This window comes from Phodopus roborovskii, unplaced genomic scaffold (genome assembly GCF_943737965.1).
Source record: "Phodopus roborovskii unplaced genomic scaffold, PHOROB, whole genome shotgun sequence".
Taxonomy (NCBI): Eukaryota; Metazoa; Chordata; class Mammalia; order Rodentia; family Cricetidae; genus Phodopus; species Phodopus roborovskii.
Genome location: NW_026126020.1, coordinates 297,381 through 321,835, shown reverse-complemented (window position 1 = coordinate 321,835; position 24,455 = coordinate 297,381). Strand labels below are relative to the sequence as shown.

Here is a 24,455-nt window from a genome sequence, read left to right as displayed (position 1 = left end):
CCAGCCACCCAGCTACATAGCCAGATGTGGAATAAAAAGGAAAGAAAGGATATACAGAAGTAGGGAAAGGTAAAAGCCCAGAGGCAAAAGGTAGATGAGATAATTTAATTAGAAAAGCTGGCTAGAAATAAACCAAGCTAAGTCCTGGCATTCATAAGTAATAATAAGTCTCTGTGTGATGATATTTTTGGAGCTGGGTGGTGGATCCTTCAAAGAGCAAACGAGCAAAACAAAGAACTACACCTATCTGTAAATACCATCAAATGTTGAGATTTTATAACCAAGTACTAAGTAATTACTCATTATTATGAAAATCCTTCTAGAGAGTTCCTACCAGAGTACTCTATGAGAATGAGAAGGGAAGAATGAAGTTCTGTGCTGTGTCTAAATTACAGGAAGTGGAATTAATTCTAACTGGGGAATAGGAAGCTTGTTTCCCTTCCTCCCATCTGAATTTAAGTAAAGTACAGCCAGGCAGAAGGGGCTGAACATCCCTTGCTGTAGGACATGCTCTTCTGAGTCTTACCTTTCCAGTTGTTATTCTCCTGTTCGAATGCTATACTATGCTTTGGTATTTCTGTATCAGCGGAAGCCTCAGCAACATTCTTTTCTTTTATTGAAAATCGTTTTTTTTTTTTTTTTTTTTTTTTTTTGTCTCACATAACATATTCTAATTACAGTTTCCCTTACCATTACTCCTTCCAGTTCCTCCCACTTCTCCCCTCATCCGGATCCGCCCCCTCCTTGTCTCTCATTAAAAAACAAGCAGGCTTCAAGTGGATAAGAATAACATAAGATAAAATATTATGTAGAATAAAGAAAACTAACAACAAATTGGACAAAACAAACAGAAGGAAAAGAGCCCACCCAAAAGAAGACATAAACACCAGAGACTCACTTGTTCACACACTCACGGATCCCATAAAAGCTACCTGGAAGCTGTAGTACATATGCAGAGGACCTGGTGCAGACCTGTGCAGGCCCTGTAGCAACACATTTTAAACAACATTTATTGCAGGTGAAACAATGGCAACTTGCCAGGGCTATGGGTTTTTTCTTTACTGTGATCACAAGAAACAGATTTCTACAGTGAGGCCAAATGTAGGAGGCATGGCCCTGTGGAGACAGTTGCTACATGTGGAGTTAATAGCAGGCTTTAGAGAGTTTTAGATAACGAGTCACATGAGACTGTCTTTATATTCACCTTTATTTATATTGGCCTTTTACTGCTCAATATAAAATTTTAGATAGGGATATTTTTCCACCCATGGCCTGATGCTTTTTGTAGATATCCAAGCTTAAGCTGACCTAACAGTTTCACTGGGCAGAAATCTTGGCTGAGGGGCTTGATGGAATGTTCACCAAGGACATTCTATCCTCTCTGCTCTATAGTCCTCTGTGATGGCTTCATAGGGTTAGTAGGAAACTAGGAGAGTCAATTCCAGGCAGCATATGCTTGCTTGCACTTTCCTTGTCTTCAGATGGGGGAAAGGAAACAAGCTTGCTATTTTCCACTTAGCATTAATTCCACTTCCTGCAGTTTAGACATGGCACAAATTTTTTTTCTTCCATCATCTAATCCTTAGAGTAATACAGAAGAGAAAAACAAACCCTTTTGTAGTTAAGGAAACTTAGAAGCCACTCAAGAACATTTTTTGTCTATTCATTCAGTTTTGTGTGCCTGCTTCTGAATCAGAGTTCTTCAGAATGGAGATTACACTCTCCCACCAGGAAGGGGACATAGTATCCAGTATTACCCCATAAGGTGGTAAAGCAGTGCCTCACGATGCTGACTAAAAAGCATAAACCAGGCCAAGCCCTCCAGGTATGCCTGCTAGCAAATACATTTAATCATTTCCAGCAGAAGGTGAAATTTTTCCCATCTTTCCTGGTTCAGATTTGAGACATATAACAGGAGAGGACATCTTAGCTCACAAAACCTATTCAAATGATGATAGATAATTGATGGTTTGTTACCTTGTGCCACTGACACACTGATGAGTCGTGGCTTTTTCCCCTGTGTTCAGTCCCCTCCTCAGGATGTCTACAAGTCTCCTGTATGACATCCCATAACTTGATCTCTGTACAAGAAAACGTGTCTCCAAGGTATTGGAGGTATCTGGAGATACCAAACACAAGCCTTAGTTGAACTCAGCTTGGAAATTTCTCAATGGCAAGATCCTTCCCTCCACATAGTCATGCATCTCCAGCTGTCCCCTCCTCACCCACCCAAAAAGCTTTGTTCTTGAAGTGATCCTTGCTACATCTTTGCTTGAGCCCACAATGGCCCACCCTGAGGCAACCTTTCTACAACCAGAATGGATATTGAAAGTACCTGGCAGACACATGCAGCTGTTCCCCAAAAGAAATTGTGTGTTCAGCTCTATAAACTATTAAAAAATATTAAGGTTTGTGCCAGTTAATTTGTCATAGTAAACAAGCAAACAAACAAAACACCGAAATCTACCTGTAGGTGGAGGCATGCCTTTGTTCACTCTTAGAAAGGCAGATTCTCCTTAGCATAGTGGAGTTTTTCTTCTCAGAATTCCTGTCACCTTCTGCAGTCCATAGAAGCCACTATAAGGTTTGGTTGGGCTTGTCTGTTTTTTCTAAGGTTTTACTCAGAAGACTGTCAACTGTTCCTTTTCCTTTTCTTCTGTTGTCTCCTTTTCGAACTGACCGACGTCTACATATGCTTTCAAATTTCCCAACACTTTGAATTACTTACTTTTCTTTAAAAAATATTTTTATATCATGTGCATGAGTGTTGTGCCTGTGTGTATGTTCCTGTTGCCCACTGTGTTCAGAGGGTATCAGATACCCTAGAGCTGGAGTTGTGGAAGATTAAAAGCTATTGTGTGATACTGGGAACCAAACCCAGGTCCTCTGCATGAGCAGACAGTGCTGATCCCTCTCTCCAATACCTGACTCTTTTTCTAAAGCTCTCCTCTCTACCATGTGGTTGACCGTCACACTCATCTCAAATGTGATGACTTCTTTTTGCCCTTTTTTCCTTCTTTTCTCCATCTTCCTCCTCTCCTTGGAGCGGAGGAGAGATTTACCCCTTGCCTTTTTTTTTAACTTTAACAAATTGTCCTAGAGCTTCATTTGAGCCATTTTTCTTCATAAATGAGACTAAGAACAAGGGGGTAGCTGGGTGTGGGAGCGCATGCCTTTAATCCCAGCACTCAGGAGACAGAGGCAGATGGATATCTGTGAATTTGAGGCCAACCTGGCTTACAGAGAGAATTCCAGGACAGCCAAGGCTACATAAACAGAGAGAGCCTGTTTCAAAGAAACAAATGAATGAATCACGAGAGAGAACCCTGATTTCCCAGATAAAATATGGAAGCTAAACTGGGACTCCCCAAGATCTCTTGTAATTCTTATTGTCTACCTTTTAATCCCTTAAACAACAGGAAAAATGAACTTGTTCCTGTGCCCCTAATCAGCATTAAAACCATCTTAAGAAACACTTGGGCTCAGACTATTTTAAGTTATAAAGAAAAATGAAATTGATGTTAGTAATCAAGGATTTAATACAAGGTGATTATCCTGGATTATCAAGAGTAGAGATGGAAGGGGTCTCTCAGCTTTCTAGACATTAAGAGGTGGAACTCTTGCCCCAGTTGTGTTTTTTGGAGAAGAGAGTTTGTCAGAACCTTGGCACTGGTAGGAGATCTTCGTTAGGACCCAAAGTCTGGGGACTTGGGAAGGGGTAGTTATTTTTTTTTTCCTGGATAATAAATCTATCCCATTGGTCCCCTTCCTGTGGCATAGATTTTAGTTCCCCAGGTTCTTCCTGTTTCTCAAAGGTCAGAATCATTCTTAAGAAATTTCCAGAACTTTAATTTTATGGTCATTGGATTACATTTTTTAAATTGTGTAATCCTTATCGTTGTGAGGGTTTATATATGTGTGTGTGTGTGTGTGTGTGTGTGTGTGTGTGTGTGTTGTATTTGTGTTTCTAGCAAGCCTGTGTTTACCCCAGTTTTTCCAATAGAAACTCCCTTGTTTTTGGCAGTTGGAGGGGACATCTTACAGGTCATGTATAGAATTGTAAAACCTGTACAGCTATCTTAAAAGATACACTCCCACATTTTTCCTTTTTCCAAAACAACCAGATACTTAAGAGGGGGCATCAGTGAGCAATAAACAATGGTCAATACGAAATATGGGCTACTAGTCTGTAGCCACATTAGCTATCACCTCCTTGTATCTGTCTTCCTCAGTCCATGTGAGGGTTGGATCATGGGCCTTTACTCATACCAAACATAAGACTCAGGAAGAGTTAGAGAGGGTCAATAAGTGGAAGGGCCTGGGGCCAGATAAAACCTTAATATTAAAGGGTCCATAGTCTGGAAACAGCACCATTGTGTTGGACGTTTGATTCACATGGGTCCATGGAAGGAACAGGGTCACTCTTGGAATACTTTTAGCCTTTGCAGCTGTAGGGGAGCCAGCTTATGGTGAACTGTCTGTAGCTTTGCAAAAAGCATTTTTATTGTTATACAGTTCATACCTTAGCAAGTCAATTTCCACATGCCAAAGCCTCTTATCTAAAGCACCCCCAAATAGACAAATGCCAAAGCATTTCCCAGTTACAGCACATTTCAGTTTTCTGAATCCTCCCACAACCAAGTTTTTCATGGGCTTTGAACCTTTTAGGAAATATTCAGATAAGATTTACATGCCTCAAACAGAAGGTAGCAATCACAAAAGAGAGCAGTCACAAAGGGCAACTCAAAGCCTAGGTGCTAACACTTGGGAATCAAACAGTTGCAATGATAGGCAGGCTCTCCCATTACACCTCACCCTGTGTGTGTGTGTGTGTGTGTGTGTGTGTGTGTGTGCGCGCGCGCGCGCGCGCGTGCGTGCGCAGAAGATTGGTATTTGGTACTGCCCACCAGTAGGGAGAGAGGGGAGGTGTTTATAAGACTTGAGGGCTTGAGGTGCTTGGAAAAACACCAAGAGTTGTGGAAAACCACTTGCCTAGTGCTTGCAAGGCTCTGGATTAAATCCACAGTACTACAAAACACAAAAAAAATTAAATAAAAAAAATTGAGAACAGATTGTATGTTTCATATTGAAGTTTCCCCTACTTTTTTTTTTTTTACCCCATTCTTCCAAGTGGGAACTGATGCCTATTGATGGACTGGGGAAGCTGCACACATGGACACACACAGTCCAAGCCTCTGCACAAGTCAGGTGATATGCTGCAGACACTCTTTGTGTGTCTGCATATTCAGGTTCTCATACCTCAGGCCCAAACACATATAGATGCTTTACACTTTGCCTTGAGCATTGTGGGTTCCTGAGTCTATAGGTGCCATGGATATGGATACTACCATTTTGTTAATACTAAAATTCCATCTATTAGTTATGTTGTCTCTCCTTGTATGCTGATTTGGTCATGTGTTAGATCTGTTTTTTCAGTCACTATAGCACTGGGGTGCTCACTCTTATATTTTTATTAAAAATTTTCCATTTATTTTACATACCAAGCACAGTCTCCCCTCCTTCCTCTTTTCCATTCCCTCCCCCCACTTTCCATCTACCCCTGCATCCACTTCTCCTCCATTCAGAAAGGGACAGGCCTCCCAGGGAATCAACAAAGCATGGTACATCAAGTTGAAGCAGGACAAAGCTCCTCCCCCTACATCTCTGCATGGGGAACAGATTCCAAAAGGCCAGTTCCCAGTGATTATTGTTATTTAGTCACATGTCCATTACAGAGTATGAGCATGTAGAAGCCTCAGACCTCAAGATATATAGATATCTATATATAAAATCTCTCTCTCAGTGATAGGTACAGAATATCGATCTTCCACATGTCACATGTCAAGCATTCTACATTCCCAGTGTAAGGTCCTGCAGATGTTGTTTCCCCCTCCCCCCACACACACACATGGTGTCAGGTTCAGCTGCATCATCATCATCATTATTTGGCTTTTTTTTTTTTTTTTGGTTTTACGAGACAGGGTTTCTCTATAGCTTTGGAGCCTGTTTTGGATCTCGCCCTGAAGATCAGACTGGACTCGAACTCAAAGAGATCTGCCTGCCTCTGCCTCCTGAGTGCTGGAATTAAAGACACACTTCCTATTTTATTCTTAAATAAAAATGAGTTATTGTGCTAATAATCCACCGCTTCCTGTAGCCAGGGAGCTCTAAACTATAATAGGGCTGACAAAAATGTCAAAGCAGCCTGGGCCAAATCTACTCTATGGCTGATTCTTGATTTTACTGTAGCACGCTATGATCACGTGAGTCTCAGCTATCCATCAAGTGACGATTGTGGTCACGTGATGCACAGTCTTCTCCAGCACTTGAAAACAGCGCATTCAGTGCTCAAGGAGCACGCCCAGAGCACGCACGAGGCACGTTTCCTGGAGACGACCAACTCAACCGTGCGAGCCAACCGTGCGAGCGAGCCAGGGGTGCTTTAGTCTTTGCCATGATGTGGTCCTCTCCAGACAAGAATCTGGAAGACAGGTAAGATGCCAAAGCTGCAAGGTTTTTCTCAATCTTATTCGCATCTCTAAAAATAATTGCTAAGCTTCAGCTATTAATTATACTAATGGCGGCTTCCGCAGTTCTAAAAAGGAACGAATGTTTAGGAGCTATGATTCCTTCCGGCTTCGGCTCTGACTAGAGTTTGAATCAAGTTGTTTTGAAGTCAGATCAGTTCGTTTCTCAGCTTTCCCACCGATTTTTCTATCTCTGATGGTGGGGTAGGTGGTTTTCTGGTAAGAGGCCTAGATTGTTCTACTGGTTTGCTGAGGTGTAGCCTGATAAGATGATGAAGTGGGAGGTTGCCATGGAGGCAAAGGGAAATTTTATGAATGTGGCCGAACTTTAGCACTTATGATAGAGAAATCCTATGAGCAGTGAGTGGGGTGGGCAGGAATCTTATCCAGGAGCCACCGGAGGTCTGGTCCTATGGTGGTAACACTGAGGGCTCCCGGCTGAGGAGGGAAGCTGAGAGGCAGTGGGAATGGCGGAAAAGCGGCGAGAAATTGGGTCACAAAAAAGCAGCAGGGAGGAGAGGAAAAGTGGTGGCAGGGTGGCCTCACAGCTGGGACCCACCATCTCAGGATTTGAAAGCCGATAAGTGAAGTGAGCAAGAAACTTCTGCCTGTTGGTAGGCAAAAAGCAAGTAGTGGTGGCAAAGCAATCTTGCGATTGTGTCAAAGCAACCTTGGGGTGGCAAAGCTGCTAAGCACGAAAGCAAAGACCACCTAAAGAATACATGGCAACCAAGGGTAGGCAGAGTGGCGTGGGGCCTAGGGACGTAGTGGGGAAACGAAGTAATGGGAGTGGGGTAAGAGACGTGCTGGGGAGGTGAAGCAGCCGAGCCGCGCAGAGCTCGGGGGGGGGGGGGGGGGTGCTGAGGGGTGGCTAAGCGGTCAGAAATGGGGGAAGCCTCTTTGGGGAGGAGAATCTGCCAAGGGAAAGCCATTGTGGGGAGGCGATGCTGGCAGGAAAGGCAAAACGGCCAGTGTGGGGAGAAGTAGCCACGGGAAATCTTTAGTGAGGGAGGAGAAGGAGCAGCAGGGAAAGGGGTAGCAGGGTGCTGGGGTGGGGAGTAGAGGCGAATCAGTGCGGGGAGACTCGGGAACCAGGACGGAACAGGGTGGGGAGGTGAAGTTGCTCACTCTGTCTGGGGCGGGATGGGGGTGGGGCAGAGAAGTGTTGGCAAGGAAAATGGTGTAGGAAGCCAAGAGGCCACAGCTGCAATTCAAACTAAGCAGTCTTTTCGGGGCCTTGCTGCACCAGAAGCCTCATCTTTTCCTTATCACCTTTTTATTTATTGTTTGTGAGTCATTTGCCTTTTAAAACTTTGCTTGAAAAACTAATGGTTCCTCTTATGACTTTTTGTTAATGTTTATCTTCATCCCTTTTGTTTTGTTTTGATTTTCTTTGCATAGACCTGGCTGTCCTGGAACTAGTTCTGTTGACCTGGCTAGCCTCAAACCCACAGGGATGCTGCTGCTTCTGCCTCCCAAATGCTCAATTTCTTAAATGTCGGGTCTTATGGACCATTCCAAATCCATTCTTAATTTCTGCCTCTTGTTTTTTTAAACTAATTTAAAAGAGAGGAAGAAAGACTTTGCTTTTGTTTTGTTTTACCATCATTTGTCTTATTGAAAGTAGTATCAAGTTATAATAGAATCATATTAATAAAGCCAGTATGGTATTGGTAGAAAACAGGCACACTGACCAATGGAATAGATTTAAGGAGCCACATAAAAATCCATGTAATACAGCCACCCAAGTTTTGACAAAGATAAAAAAGGCACACATTAGAGAGAATATACCATCTTTCATGAATGGTGCTCTTAGAGACTGAATGTATACATGTAGAAGAATTAAACTAGGACTTTACATGTCACCATGCATAAAATCAAAACCAGTTTGTATATCAGTCTAGAGGTTCCTCAAAAAGACTAAAAATAGAATATGATCTAACACACTGCTCCTTGGCATATACACAAAGATCTCTATATACTACTATGGAGGTACATGTTCAGCCATGTTAATTTTTTTTCTTTTTTTTTAAATTTTTATGCCATCATTTTCATTTTTTATCTTACGAATTATGATTTTGGGGTGTTTTTTCATTATTTATTTAAATTTGAAACAAGGTTGTTTTGCATGCCAATCCCAGTTCCCTTACCCTCCCATCCTCCCCTATCATCCCCACCAAACCCCAACCCTTCCTTTCTGACCCCCAGGGAGGGTGAGGCCTTCCATGGCGGGGAGGAAGACTTTGAAAAGTACTGGAAATGTGAATCTAGCTATCGTGTAAACATACACAGTTTGTTTCTGAGTATTTGCTTGAAATTCGGTTGTTTTTCAAAGTTTTTGTGGTGTGCATTTCTTTTGTTTTCCTTTCGCCAAGTTTCTAACCACTACTTTTTTTCACTCCCTCTTGAAAACACTCTCTGTAACTTTATGTATGAATAACGGTATATTTTAAGCATATTAAGTAAAATTACAAATGAGATGCATTAAAATAGTATTAGGTAAGTAAAGTAAATCATGGGACTATTGTTTTGAGGATTTGAGGTATTCAAATGTATTGAAGTTGGATGTGGTTGATGGCCCCTGCCTGTAAATTGCACTCATCGAGAGGCAGAAACCAGGAGTATTGCTGGCAATTTGAGACCAGGCTAGTGTATATAGCGAAGGCCATGCCAGCCAGGAATCCTGTTTAAAAATAAGATAAAAATATTGTATTAAGGGTATAAACCTTCTAGTTCGTGATATTTTATAGGTGAAACACACCACTCACATTCTTCTCTTACCTCAGGCCTTCTGCCACACAGTATAACACTGACTCGGACCTACAGCAACAACACTGTGATCTATCATCCGAGAAATCGGAGCCATCCTGTCATTCGGGTAAAAGCACTTTCATATTATAGGAATTTATACATTGCTGCTAATATAGAATGTGATAATAGAGTGTTTTTCTCAAATTTATGTGTATTTAGTATTTTTGACATAGCATAGTGGTCTTCAAACCCATCTTTTTCATTTTCCTTGCTCCCTTTAGCTAAAAATCCATTAATTTTAAAAAGTCAGCAGACAACAGTTACTTTCTGAAATTAAATCCTTATCATATGATCAAAGTGTGTAACTACTAGTAATGTCCTGTTTTTAATTTTTATTTAGTTATAATATAATTTCATCATTTCCTCCTCCCTTTTCTCTGTCCAACCTTGTTCTCTCATATCTCATATCCAAAGTTTATAAAGATTAGTATTGTTGTATGTATGTAAACAAATATATAAATATTGCCTGCTGAATAGGGAAGACTAATTGTCCCTTTCTCGGCAGTCTTTAATTTACTGTAGCTCTTCAGCTAAGAGTATAGTCCCATAAACATTTCCCCATCCTTGCTGCCTGTCAACTGATCATGTCATAGTGTAGGTATTTTAAAAAAGTTGTATTGAGATTTCTTAGGTGTAGCTTCCTTGTCGTATCTAGAAATCGCAACCATGCAGTAGACTGAGTCTTTTACAATCATTCTGCCCCTTCTTCTGAAATGTTCTTTGAGCCTAAAATGTAGGAATTGGGTTTTAGATGTATTAGTAGGGCTAGGCACCCCAAGTCAGTTGGAATCTGCTGCATTTTGACCAGCTGTGGCTTTCTGTAATGGCCTCTGACTCAGCAGGCCTTGAATACAACTAGACAACTGTTTCTTACTACCAAGATATGTGCCACTATTATATCTTTAAGGGAATCTTGCCATGCTGGTCTTTATTGTAGTTTATAGACATCACATCTGGGTAGGACTATTAATTTCTTCCCTCCTTTGGCAACATTTATAGCACCTTCCAGGACTGTAAAACCTAGTCCTCAGGGAAGAGGCTTTTGAGACAGACATTCTCAAGTTCATTGAGTTCTGTGATGACCTCAGCAATAGGAACTTCTGAGAAGTAACCAAGGGCAACAGCAATAGTCTATATTGTTATGAACCTGTGAGCAATGATTCAGAAGGAAGTGTCTCATGACTTGTACTCTAGGTTTTGTTAGTCCGTGGCTCTTGGGAGAGTTTCATCATCCCAAGAGACTTAACTTCATTTAAACTGTGAGTATGTATGCGTACATGAAACACTGATTGTGTCTACACCTTCTTACTGTTATTTATCCCTTTCTCTCTATCTGTATTTTCCTCTGTCCTCTCTCTCCATTTAAAGCCCCCACCCCCATTTTTTAACATTCGTCCTTAATATCACCTGTATCTTTGCTATTCAGTACCCTTCTCTAGCTCTCCCTGTGCCATGGTGTCTTTTTACTTTTCTGTTTTTGTAATTACTTCAGGTTATATACTCACACCTGAAGATTTGGCTAGGAACCATAATTTGAGAGAACACACAGTATTTCTTTCTGTGTTTGGGTTACCTCACTCAACATAATATTTTCTTGTTCCAGTCATTTACCTGAAATTTTCATTTTTCTTTGTAGCTGAATGATATTCCAGTGTGTATATGTACTACATTTTATTACTATTCATCAGTTAAATAACATTTAGGTTATATCCATTTCCTAGTTATTGTGACAACTGAGCAAGCATCTGTGGACTAGGAAGTAGACTCTTCTTGGCAAATACCAAGGAATAGTATAGCTGTGTCATCTGGAAGATTCATTTTTAGCTTTTTAAAAATTCTCTACTGTGATGTTTAGAGTGGCCCCACCACTTTGCAATCCCACCAATCTCTATCTCCTTGCCAGTATTTGTTGTCAGTTGTTTTCTTAATCTTAGCTATTCTGACTTGGGGAAGATGAAATCTCGAAGTTGTTTTAATTAGAATTTACCTACTTGCTAGGGAGATGAACACTTAGCTTGCTCTCTTCTTCTTCTTCTTCTTCTTCTTCTTCTTCTTCTTCTTCTTCTTCTTCTTCTTCTCCTTCTCCTTCTCCTTCTCCTTCTCCTTCTCCTTCTCCTTCTCCTCCTCCTCCTCCTTCTCCTTCTTCTTCTTCTGAGAACTTTCTGTTCAGGTATATAGCCTTTTGTAAATGAGTGATTTGTTTCCTTGGCTCTTCGTTTTTAAGTTCTTTACATGTACTGGATCTTAATTTCTGTCTGATGTGTGGCTGGCGAAAATTCTCAATTATTCTGTGGGCTTCTTCTTCACTTGATTGAAGGAAATTTTTATTCTTATGAAGTTCAACTTGTAAACAATTGGTCTTAATTCCTGGGGAAAAGGATTCTTATTCAGAAAGTTCTTCCCTACACATATGTCCTGTGGGTTACTGCCTATATTTTCTTCTACAAGTATTGGTATTTTAGATTTCAAATTGGGGTCATTAATCCATTTGAAAAACATTAACATTCTATTTAAATTCATTTTCTTTGGTTTCATTTAACTGTCAGTGTCTTCTTGAAAGTTTTGGTGGAGTTTGAATGTTCTTCTGAATTCTGTACCCTGGGGTTCATCTACGTTATTTTCTCTGGAGAACATTTCTATAGGACAGATAAATTTGGTGGGGGAGGATATCGGGTCTTGACCCTTTATAATGTTTGTGTTTTTAAAGTGATCCTTGGACATGTGTACTTGTTTTGTTGGTTGTGTGTCTAATGTGGACACAACAAGCTTGGCTGGCACACAGAAGGTGCCCCTAACCCAAAACTCAAGATTGGGAAAAGTGCAGGCTTACTAGACTGGGACTAGGCTTGGGTTTTGGTACTGGGGAAGGTACAGGCAGGGTAAGTCAGTCAAAGGCACCAAGCTAGGACAGAGCACAGGTTGTGTAGGGTTGGTTAGGCCTGGGAAAACATACTTATCTGGTTAACAATTGTTCATATTATATTAAACATGATGCTGTGTCTTCAAACTGGTATTGTGTCTAATTTCAGAATACAACATGGATAATCACAGTGTTTTTCAAGGAAGAAAGAGAAATTCAAATTATAACAGACATAAATTTGACAGAAAGAACCATCAGTTCGGACATCCTGGGTATGTACTTCTATCTTGAAAATTCCAAGAGAATAATAAAAGCACAGCATTAAGGGATGTTCAGAAGGGATGACAATAAGGGATTCCAGAGTAACATAGTACACAGCCAAGTAGCTTAATTGGCAGGTAGCAGCCCCTGGAACTATGCAACTCTTTCACTGTCTGTGGCCTTCTTTCACTGGAAAACCAAAGAGTGATAGAGACTGAATATTAGTTTACCAGCTCTAACTGCAACCATAGTATTAGTGACGAGACGATTCATAAAGGTTAGCATTTTATAGCCATTTTGCTTCTTTCTCTTTCCTAGTGGTCCTTATGCCACGGGACCCAAAAAGAGGAGAAGAAAATACAATGATGATGACCAAATCTTTCCTTCTGTGTGGGAAGATACACTAGAGGAGAGTGAGACTGGTCTGGGTGCTGAAAATAAAATCCAGGGCACCTGGTTCAAGGTCACAGTGAGTATCCTAATAAAGTTGGTATTAGATAGAATTTTCTGGACCCTAAAAGAAAAATGATCATATTGATCACAACAAAACAATTACCTGGAGGAATGCTACTGCATGAAGAGAGGAAGGACCTAGGACAGAGGTTCTCAACCTTCCTAATGCTAAGACTGTTTCATACAGTTATATATGTTGGGGTAACTGTCCCTAACCATAAAATTATTTTCATTGCTGCTTCATAACTGTAATGAACTATGATGTGACTATCTGATATGTAACCCCTATGAAAGGGTCATTCAACAGCCAGAGGGTTACAACCCACAGGTTGAGAACCATTAATTGTGGAAGTCTATGTTTAGCACACACACAAAAACAATAATCATGTCAGAGATCCCCTTAGAAGTTCTTTAAAGCTGGTAGTAAAGTTTGTTCTCCATTCTGACTCCATGCCATCTCTTTTCTCTTCTCTCCTATGTTTTTATTTGTAAATATAGATTCCAAATGGAAGAAAGTATGACAAGACATGGCTAATAAAATCAATCCAGGACCTCTGCAGGGTACCTTTAAACCCTGTTGATGTAAGAAGGCTGATGAAGCCAGATAGACACAAGGGAATGGAGGAGGGAGGCCAAGCTCACCAGGAGCTAGCTGCTACCTTCTAATGTCTCTCTTTTTTCTTTTATTTCCCATAGTTCCACTATGACAAACACCGGGTCCGGTTCTTTGTCCAGAATGCTAGAACTGCCTCTGCATTGAAGGATGTCAACAACAAGATCTATGATGAGACAAACCAAAAGGTGTGTGCATTCTCTGTAGTTAGCCCTGAAAGGGGTGGTGACTGGCCAGGAGATGAGCATCATCTTTGGAATTAGAGGTCACAGTACTTACCTGCCTCTCCTCCTTACAGATATCTATCATTGTCAGTCCTTCTGTTGTACCCTATTCTGTGCAGAATAAGTTCACATCAGAACAAATGGAACAGCTACAGGTAATGCAGACTCAAGGCATGTTGTGTGTCTTCTTCACAGACCCACTTCTTTTTCCCCCCACTCCCTGACATTCCTGATGCTATGAACCCAGAGCCTTAGAGCCACTCTCTCTACCTCTGTGTCTGCAGGTGACTGTGATGAAACGATACAATGCCTCTCAGAAGGCTCTGGACCTCCAGAGGTTCCGCTTTGACCAAGGTATGGGTAACTCAAGAAATTCTATCTAGGTCATGTGAGGGTATAAGAATTTTCCTAAGAAGAAAGCATGGGGATGGGAATTTGGGAAGGGTGTCTATCTGTACCAGTGCTGATCCAAATGAACACCTGACAACCTTCTAATTCCTTTTGTTCCACTTTCTGAAGACTTTATGGACAATGATATTGACATGATGCTGAATCGAAGAAGCTGCATGGTGGCTACACTACAGATCATTCAAAGAAATATCCCTGAAGTGAGGCCGTAGACTCAGTGAATTTATATAAGTGGGGGGTTAGAAGAGATGGGATAAAGGGAACCTTTGTTACCAAGGCACTAGAATTCATAACCATGTCTCTTAATTCTGCCTCCTTCAAGCTGTTGGCCTTGAACTTGCGCAACAACAAATTGTACCAGTTGGATGGGCTGTCGGATATGATAGAGAAGGCCCCTCAAGTTAAGATTCTGAACCTCTCCAAAAATAAAGTGAGAAGGGGAGCCAGATGTGGGTTGGGTTGTGTGTATGTGGTAGTGCACACTGGGGGGGTTATGGTAAAGCAGTAGGTAGACACTTATGAAGGAGGGTGGAAGATGCAGTTACTGGGCTGCAAGGTTTCTCTTTCCTTGGGAAAATTTTACCTATTCTTTCCCATCCTTATCAGCTGAAATCAATTTTGGAGTTGGAGAAGGTGAAGGAACTAAATCTGGAAGAGTTGTGGCTAGAAGGGAACCCCTTCTGCAACCACTTCTCGGATCAATCTGAGTATATAAGGTACATAATACCTGCTGAGTCTTTTCCCCCTTCATTGCTAGTGTCATAGTTTTGTTTCTCATTGCTGTGATAAAATACACTGTCAAAATCAACTTAAGGGATAAACAGCTTATTTGGCTTAAGTTGCAGGTTATGGTTCATCATTGCTTCCAAGTTAATGTGATAAGAACTTGAAGGAACTAATCATATCACATGCACAGCCAAGAAGAGAGGGCAATGCATTCATAAATGTATACTAGTGCTCAGCTCATGATTTCTTTTCCTTCAGTCCAAAGCCTAGCTAGTGAAATGGTGCCATCTATGTTCTGGGAGGGACTTCTCACCTCATCCCTTGAAGGCATGTCACAGGTCAACCTAGTCTAGACAGTTCCTCACTGAGACTCCCTACTCAGGTGATTCTATTTTAGGTCAAGTCCACAACCAGAACTAACCATCACAAGCACCATTCCCTTTAGTGACCACCTTGTGGCTTGCACTACTCTTAATATGCACTTCTGCAAAAGTAGGTACTTCTGATCCTCTAAGAGGAAGATAGGCTCTGCCTTCTCTATATGTTTGACTGTGCTCTCATAAATCCCTTCTTTCTTCCCTACCTTCTACCTTTCACCTAGTCTGGGTGGTTTTACACTTGTCAGAGCATCCAGACTCCTCCAGAACCCTCCCACTTGACATCCAAATCACACCACTAATCCTCTCCTGTCCTGAGAGGAGCCTTCTGTTCCTGTTCCTGAACTATCCCTGATTTGTTCCAGGCTTCCCTGAAGGCTGTACTGCTCTAAACTGAGAGTTGAGACCATGGGTAATGCTGACATGGACATTACTTTCTCTGTGCCATTTTGGGAGTGCTACTCTCCTTGAAGGGAAATATGATGAACTTGCTAGATCAAGGATCCAGAAGTGGGATACCACTAGGGAGCTGAAAGCAGAAGAGGTTAAAGAGACAGAAAAACAGTCTTCCAGAGGCCTCTAATCCTCCCTCCATCTGTCTCTACTTAACTAGAAACTAACCTACCTACCTACCCACTCCCTGACCTCTAACACCAGGCCAGACAGATCATCTCCCATTCCCTTTGGGTATCTTCTATTTTGCCTCTACCCTTTTATGTCTCCCTGACATCTCCCACCTTCAACTTCATTTCTGTTGCCACTTCCCCACCTTCCTGTTTCTTGAGTCCCGAGCTTACTTTCCTCAGTCCCTGTTTCAGCATCCTGTAGAAAACTGGATACCTAACAAGGTGGCAGAGCCCTGGACTCCTACCCAGTGCCTTGCTCCCTGCAGATTCTTCTGTGGGTACTCTGAGGAAAACAATATAGGCAAGGAGAGGAAAAGGCCATGGATCCTGGGCTACTCTGGGAAAGAAAGAGGGATGAAAATAAATAGGTGCCCCAAAAGGAAGAAAAGCTTGTTAAACTTGAACTGCTAATCACTTCTTTTGGTTTTTGGACAGTGCGATAAGGGACCTATTTCCCAAGTTGTTGCGCCTGGTAAGTTCCTACTTCAACATTGTCTTAGCTTCCTCTCATAAATTATCTTCACACCTGCGCTAAAACTTGCTATTTTTTCATGTAGATTACATGTTTGTATCAGACTGTCATTCATTTTAGATTATGTGGATTCCTGAAAAAATCAATATTTTCCATGTGAAAGTATCCATAAGCAACACAGTCACACAAATGTTCCATACAATAGAGATTTCCACAACTCCATCAAACAGAGGCTCATTGTATCACCCTGGGTCAATTTCAGGGTCAATTAAAACCCTGCCTCTGGCCTTTTTCCCTTTGGGTCTCTGAATCTTCTTAGACATTCAGTGCCATTTACCCAGTGTATTGCTAACCTTTTCATCTTTTCCCCAGGATGGCAAGGAGCTAATATTACCAGCACAAATGGACATAGAAGTTCCCCAGTTATGCAAGGTGAAAAGGGACAAAGAAAGATATGTGATGTTGCAAAAGAAACTTCATTAGATTATAGTCTGAAATTACTTTCTATTTCAGGAAACACGTACAGATTCTGAAGTCATAAAAAATCTAGTTCTACGGTTTCTGAAGGAGTAAGTACCCCTTGGACTACAAGAAAGTGGGGGGAAGCTGAGCCATGCTGGACTGCCTTATCACATTTTCCAACAGGAAATTTTAGATCTCACTTAGGGTTCAGAACACAGAAATAAGCTGTTCCCTTATTTTATGCTCCTTACCCTTACTAGATACTACTTGTTTTATGATAATGGAGATCGATTTCGTCTCCTTGATGCTTACCATGATGAGGCCTGCTTCTCCCTGGCCATCCCTTTCAACTTCAATGACCCAGACATGTACGTATCACAGCTCTAACTCTGTTCTGGAGTCATGTGCCTCTCTCTAGGAAATTCCTATATTAGGTGGAACATAGAATTCTGTTCCTCTTTTCTCCTAGGAGCAACCTGGAAGAGTATTTCAAATATAACAGAGATATAAAGAAACTGCAAGACTCATGTAAGTGTGATGGAGAAGACTGGGCAGAGTGAGGGAGTAAAGAGAAAAATGGGGGGGGGGGCAATGAACAGGTTGTATCATGCCCCTGATCTTTGCTTCTTCACTCCTCTGTAGATATGCGAATGCGATTGCTGAAGCACACAAAACAGGACATCGTGGACTCTCTTAGTTTGTTACCCAAAACTCAGCATGATTTCTGCTCTTTCTGGGTGGACTTGTGTTTACACACAGTGAGTATCTGGGCCTTCTGTAGGCCATACCCAGAAAAATGGAGGTATGTAAGAGCCTGAATTCATACTTATACCATCTTCCCTTTCAGGACATAATGCTCTGTTTTTCTGTCAATGGGTTCTTCAAAGAAGGTGAGTGTTTGTAAAACTTTCTCTCTAGGTCCCCTTTGGTTCCTCCCCTGGATGGGCACCCCTGAGAAGTCTTCCAGATTCTCTCATTCTGCACTTTTCCTCCATACCCTCCTCTGTTCTGCTGTCTCAAACCATCCCAATCTGACTTGAGTCTGTGCCTTTCTCTCTCATAGCTCACAGGCAAGGGACACCAGCTATAGAGTTTGTTGATTCTCATTCCAATTCCATACTCTGTAACTTTGGGCCAGTTTCTTAACATCTCCAGTTCTCTACTTGTAAAATGTGACTAATTAAGTTCATCTCTGTGACAGATATGAAAAAGACCCATCAAACACTGGAAGTTATTTTTTTCACAGGGTCTAAAATGTGGTAGGGGCCACATCAAATGGGAGTGAATTATTATTGTTGCTTCTCTCCCCATTCCTGCCATACTATCCTGACTCAGAGACAACAACTGACTGGTCCTGGCCCCTTCAGCATAAAAACCTGGCTTGGGAATGCTGTTTGAGTATGTAAATAAGGTGCTATTCTAAAAAAAAGCATTATTGTTTCTTGTCCTTCAAGTGGAAGGAAAATGCCAAGGTTGTATTCGTGCCTTCACGAGGATCTTCATCGCTACCCATTATAGCAATTCAAGGTCAGTGCTGTGTTGCTTTTGGAAATTCCTGTCCCTGCCCAAAGCCAGCAACGTGACAATATGATGGTGCCATTCTCAGCATATTCTCAGTACTATAGAAAGCCAACAAGTAGCCAATAGTTTAGCTTACTGGTTGAGTGTGTAGATTTTGAGGCCAGAATACTATGTTCTTTCATGATAGGATATTTACATGCTATGCCATTGGCCAAGACATTGGGCTTATCTCTGATTAAACAACAAATCTCTGATTTGTTATGCAGGGTAAATACATTGAGGTTGTATTCACAAATCTAGTTAAGCTAGTCTTTAAAAGTTGAACTTCAAATGGGATGGACAGAGAAAAGCAGACAAGGATGTTGGGAACCAGGCATAGATGGAATGTGGAAACAGTCTGGTTAGTGATTGGTCGTTATTGTAAGATTGGCATTGGTAATGTAGGCAAGTCCATTTCTTGACTTGTCTGAGTGTCTATTTTTCCTCCAGAATATGCATCCTAAATGACGAGCTGATTGTGAGGAATGCCAGCCCCAGAGAGATCCAAAATGCCTTCATTTCATTGCCACCAGCCGACACTTCTTCCAAGCCTCCACTCTCTGAAGAGCAGCAAGAAATGGTGAAGTCGTTCTCTATGCAGTCTGGAATGAAACTTAACTGGTCTCAGAAGTAAGTACTGGGTGTGCAAAAAAATGTGTGGGGTGGGAGATCAAGTAAATAATGGGACTTTGCGGGCAATTAGAAAAATAATTAGGATATTTATTTCCCCTCCCCAAAGTGGGCCCAGGAAAGCATATCCTAATCTATACTGATATCTTTACAGGATTTAAAACACTGTAATATTCATGTGGTATATCTTGTATATGGAAAATCACTTTTTCTTCCACAGTGTTCTGGATGGATGCCCTCCCATTTAGGGCTAAGTGTTCCAAGATATCTCCATCTGCACATTGTTCAGTTGCGGGTCTCTGTAATTATTTCTTCTACTTCAGTAGGAGGCTTCTCTGATGATTGCTGAGCATGACACTGATCTATGGGTACAGCACAATGTTTTAGGTATCTGTATTCTTTTGGCTGCTTCTAAGATTTCTCTGGTGAGCAACTTATAGGAGGTATTGTGCACCTGGCACCAGGGTTTGCAATCTAAAAGCCTATGACTTCAGGGAGGAGCTACCTGTTGTGTGACACTATTAATGGGGAGCTGTAAACAAATGTCAACTCACCCCAGATAGGGAATCGACAATCCAAAGTACTGATACCACTGAAGTCCAACTTGGTTAAATGGTGAGTTTTATTGGCATTACTTAAACAAGAACAAGAACACATGTAAAGGGGTTACTCGGCATAAAAGACTGGACAGCTGCATCAACAAAACCCATAGCAGCATAGGTGACAGTTTACAAAAGCAGGAAAGCTAGAGTGTACTGCATACTCTAGCTTAAGAGGCTGATAAGTGTTCTTTGTAAGTGTGAGCTTCCGTCTGGGCAGCTTTGCTCATCTCTGCTGCTTCCAGGTTCCTCAGCTAGACTTCTAGGCAGCTCAACTGGTCTGAGAGTCTCTTGGCAGTCCTTACTGCTAGGGAAGGAAGAGGGCTAGTGAATCTAGTCAGTTTCTGTGACTTTCTGAAGCTATTGAACCATTTATGAAAGGTTTCACATTTTTTAAAAACTATTTTAATTTTTGAGATTATAATATAACTACATCATTGCTTCTTCCCTTTCTTCCCTCCAAACCATTGCATGTACTACTCCTTATTCTCTTTCAAATTCATGACATTCTTTTTCATTAATTGTTGCTGTTGCCGTGTGTGTGTGTGTGTGTGTGTGTGTGTGTGTGTGTGTGTGCGTGTGTGTTCTTAATACATAAATACAACCTGCTCATTCTGTATGTTACTTGAATGTTTATTATCTCAAAGGTGATCATTTGGTATTGCATAAACAGTTCATGTATGCTTTTCCCTGGAGAAGACTATTTCTTCCTTCCTCCCTAAGCATTACTTAGCTGACTCCGAGATCATTGCAGAATGGGGGGGGGCAGAAAGATTTTAAGAGCCAACAGAATGGAGAGTTTACCTATGATATTGTGTCAGGAATATCAGAGGCTGTGCCCATAATGTCTCGCCAACATGACTATCTAAACATGAGGTGAACAAGGACAATAATAATAGACATGCTAACATGAACTTGGGGTGGTGGAGTCCACAAGATCCCCTTGTCTTAAAACATCCATTGGTTTGTTTCCCTTTTAACATTTTGTGTCTTAATGAGCATCCCTCCAAAATGAAAGGTGTTAATCTGTTATGAAACTACTACACAACACTATCCATGAAGTGTGTCTCCATTCCCTGTGGTTTATATTTGTGTTTTGGCTTATAATTTTGAAATGAGGGGCTAGAGAAGAACTCAGCAGTTAAGAGCACTTGTTGTATGTTGAAGTCCTCATCCAGAGGACCAAGATTTTGCTCACAGTACCCCATTGAAGGTACCTGAGTTCTGTGGAGTGCTCCCCCCAGGACCCTAATTAGGCACAGACCACACCCAAATGCCAGTTTCCAAGCACAAAACAAATTCAAAGAGACCCTTTATTAAGTACGGCAAAAAGACAATGTAGCTGTATATGAATCAGGCAGAAACAGCAGCAAAACAGCTTTGCAAGTGTTCATATAAGAGGGACAATGGAGAGATCAGTATTAGAATGAGCTAGAATGTGTTGGTATGTTTTGATTATTTTAATTAGGTGAATCAACATAATGGATTTTGATTACTCATCTTTTGATGTTTTGATAGCTGGACCTTGGTAATCAGTCTCAGGAATGAGTCAGAGGCTAATTAGAGAATAGACCTTGGTGGCTAGCTTTAGGAAGGCAATCTAGCAGTTTAGCAAAAAGGAGAAAAGCAAAAGGCAAAACTTGGTAGTGCCATGTTTGCCATGTTCGGGTCTGCTTGGAACCCTTCACATGTGACACTTCAAAACTATCTAACTCTAATCCAGGGAATCAGATGTCCTCTTCTGGACTTCTTAGGCACCAAGCATGCATATAATGTACATGCATACATGCAGGCAAAATACTCATATACATAAAATAATAAATCTATTAAAAATTAAAAAACAAAAACTTATATATTTAGTCTATAAAGTAGTAGATTTCTGGTTTTATCCCTGCATCCTAGTTTTAATTAATTTCCTATCTGTATTTCCCCAGTACCCCTACCTCAACCCCATTTAAGCATTTTCATAGCCAGTATTCTCTTGTATTTTCATAACCATTTTGTTTTACTATTTTTCCCCATTTTGTGTCCCTGTATGGCTCCTTTTTTGTCTTTCTGGTCTCTATAGGTACTCAAAATTAAATACAGAAATCAAATTCAAACTTAGGAGAGAACACATACAGAATTTGTCTTTCTGGGTCACATCAGTCTTCTACATCCAACTACCATTGTGTATATGTAGCACATTTTCATTATCAGTAGATGATTCCATTTCCCAGCTACTGTGAATAGAGCTATTATGAATGTGGATGTACAGGTATTCTGTTGTAGGGTGATTTATGATATGGTTAGGGTAGCATAACTGGAACATGCAGAATTTATATTTTTCATTTTGTGAGAAATATCCACACTGATTTCTATGGTGCCCACATCAGTCTACATTCTCACTAGCAGTGACTGAATAAAAGTTCCCTTTCAACTTAACCTGCTGTCATTTCATTATTTTATTCATAATAATTATTTTGGCTGAGGTGAAATGGACCCTGAAAATAGTTTTAATTTGCATTTCCCTTGTGGCTAATCGTAAGGGAACACTTTTTAAAGTATGCATTAGCCATTAGTATTTATTTTGAGAACTTTATATTCAGTCCCAAAGCACATATTTATTGGGATTGGATTGTTTTCTTGATTTCAGGGGGTTTTTGTGTTTGTTTTGTTTTGGGTATTTTGTTTGTTTGTTTGGTTGGTTGGTTTTGAGTTTTGTTGTTACTATGCTGTGTTTATTTTTGTTACTAATTCTCTGTCAGATATGTAGCTGACAAATAATTTCTCCTTTTTCTATAGGCTGTCTCTTCACTCATTTGACAGCTTTCTTTCTCTACAGAAACTTTTAATTTTATAAAGTTCCATTTGTCAATTGTTGCCAGTCAGAAAGTCCTTATACTCATACCTATACCCTGTAGTATACTGCTGCTTTTTCTTCTAGAAGGTTTGTTATGCCTACCGTCTCAACCTCCAAGGAAGTGACCCCCAACTGCAAAAGCAAAAGTTTTTTATTGCTAAGAACCAAACTGGTTGGGACCTCACTCTATCAGAAGAATAAGGCCACTGTTTACAATTGTGAAGTGTTTTGAAAAGGGAACAGGGGAAGGGAGGCTTGAGACCACTAGTCTCAGTTCACAAGATTTCTAAGGTTACAGAGAGTCGCAGAGTACAAAATGAATAATAACTGTCATCTATTTAGGCAAGATTGGTTAGCACACCTGTAGGGATTTTTCTTTCTTTTTATGACCAGCAGGCTCCGTGGCCTTTTATTTTTTTAATTTATTTTATTTTTCAAGATAATGGGACAGGGAAGATGTTGACACAGCTGGTGGTGGGCCACAGCTTTCTTCTCTATCACCTGAGAACTGCGTGCGGGCTCTAGTCCTGTACTATGCAGTCATGGAGGTATTACTATGATTCTTTTACTATAACTTGAAATCAAGTATGGTAATACCTCCAGCAGTATTCTTATTGCTCAGAATTGGTTTAGTTATGCAGGGGCTTTTGCGTCTCCATATGAATATTTGGATTGCTTTTCTTATTTCTGTAAAGAATAGAGTTGCAAGTTTTATTGGGATTGTATTGAATTGGTAGAAAATTTTTCAGAATAGATGTTTCACAATACTATTTTTATGACCTATAAGTATAGGAAGATTTTACAACTTCTAATTTCTTCCTCTATTGTTTTCTGTAGTTCTTAAGTTCTTAAGTTTTCATTGTACAAGTATTTAATTTCCTTGGTTGGCTACACTCCAAGTTATTTTTTAGGCTATTGTTAATGGAATTATTTTCATGATTTGTTTCTCAGAAATTATGTCACTGATTTTTATCTCAATGATTGTCATTGGTATGTTGAAAGGCTAAGAATGTTTGTTGATTTGATATGTTACCTCTTTGCTGGAAGTATTTATTAATTCAAAACTATGTTGTGGCCAAATTATTAGGGTATACCCCTAGGTATAGAATCATATCATCTACAAATAGACTCTTTTCATTTTTCCTTTCCTAAATGTATCTATCTGCTTTAGCTCCTTCTCTTTCAGCTCCAGATAAAAATTCAAGCACTGTATTGAAATGAGGTGGAAAGAGGGGACGTCCGTGTCTTATTCCATTGATCTTAGTGACAATGCCTTTAGTTTTTCTCTGTTTAGTATGTTGTTGGCTATAAGGTTATTGTTTAAAGCCTTTGCTATGCTGATATATGTTCCCTTGATTTCTACTCCATATAGGGCATTTCTCAGAAGCAGTGTTGGATCTTGTCAAAGACATTTCATTTTCTGACTCTATTAAGCTGATCATGTTATTTCTGTCACTCCAGGTGTCTTGAAGACAATGGATGGGACTACACCAAAGCTGCCGAGATCTTCACTATTCTCCAGGTAGGGTCTGAGTATCAAGTGGGTAAATGATGGATGTCACTGTGCTGTCAGCAAGATGGAGTCTGGGTAGCCTGGGGATCAATTTCAGGACTCTTTTGACATTCTAATTTTTTCCCTGCAGAATGAGAACAAGATCCCGAAGGAATTCTTCAAATAAATATTCTAAGCTGCTCCTGTGGATATGGTATTCGGCCTCATACACATTATTTCTCTTTGGTTATAAGACCTCTCCCATGCCTGGGTTAGAGGCCTGTCTGACCAAAAACCCAAATTTAACACAAAAATTAGATAACACAGCCACCCCAGGAGCGATGATTTCTCTGCTTTCCTCTAAAGATATGGGTTTGTTTTCATAATAAAGAATTACTTCACGTTGCACATTGTGTCCTGAATTACTTTTCTCCTGCCTCAGCCAAGAGCCAGAGGTGCCAGAACCAAAAGGACTTTCATTCCTAAACTTCTACCACTTCCACCTCTGGCTG

General features: G+C 40.6%; 1 protein-coding gene across 1 annotated transcript; it reads left to right on the top strand.

Annotated features, from left to right (window-relative positions):
* The first annotated feature begins 1,786 nt into the window (after positions 1-1,786).
* Positions 1,787-24,249, top strand: LOC127218304 (nuclear RNA export factor 2). The gene is made up of 21 exons (XM_051179345.1): positions 1,787-1,825; positions 6,314-6,492; positions 12,778-12,928; positions 13,411-13,494; positions 13,609-13,713; positions 13,824-13,904; positions 14,034-14,103; positions 14,269-14,357; positions 14,480-14,587; positions 14,764-14,873; positions 16,322-16,358; positions 16,731-16,790; positions 16,872-16,927; positions 17,081-17,188; positions 17,290-17,348; positions 17,463-17,578; positions 17,668-17,710; positions 18,275-18,347; positions 18,831-19,010; positions 23,913-23,973; positions 24,095-24,249. The coding sequence occupies exons 1-21, from the start codon at positions 1,787-1,789 to the stop codon at positions 24,128-24,130; spliced, it is 1,845 nt and encodes a 614-aa protein (XP_051035302.1). The 3' UTR covers positions 24,131-24,249.
* Positions 24,250-24,455: the final 206 nt, after the last annotated feature.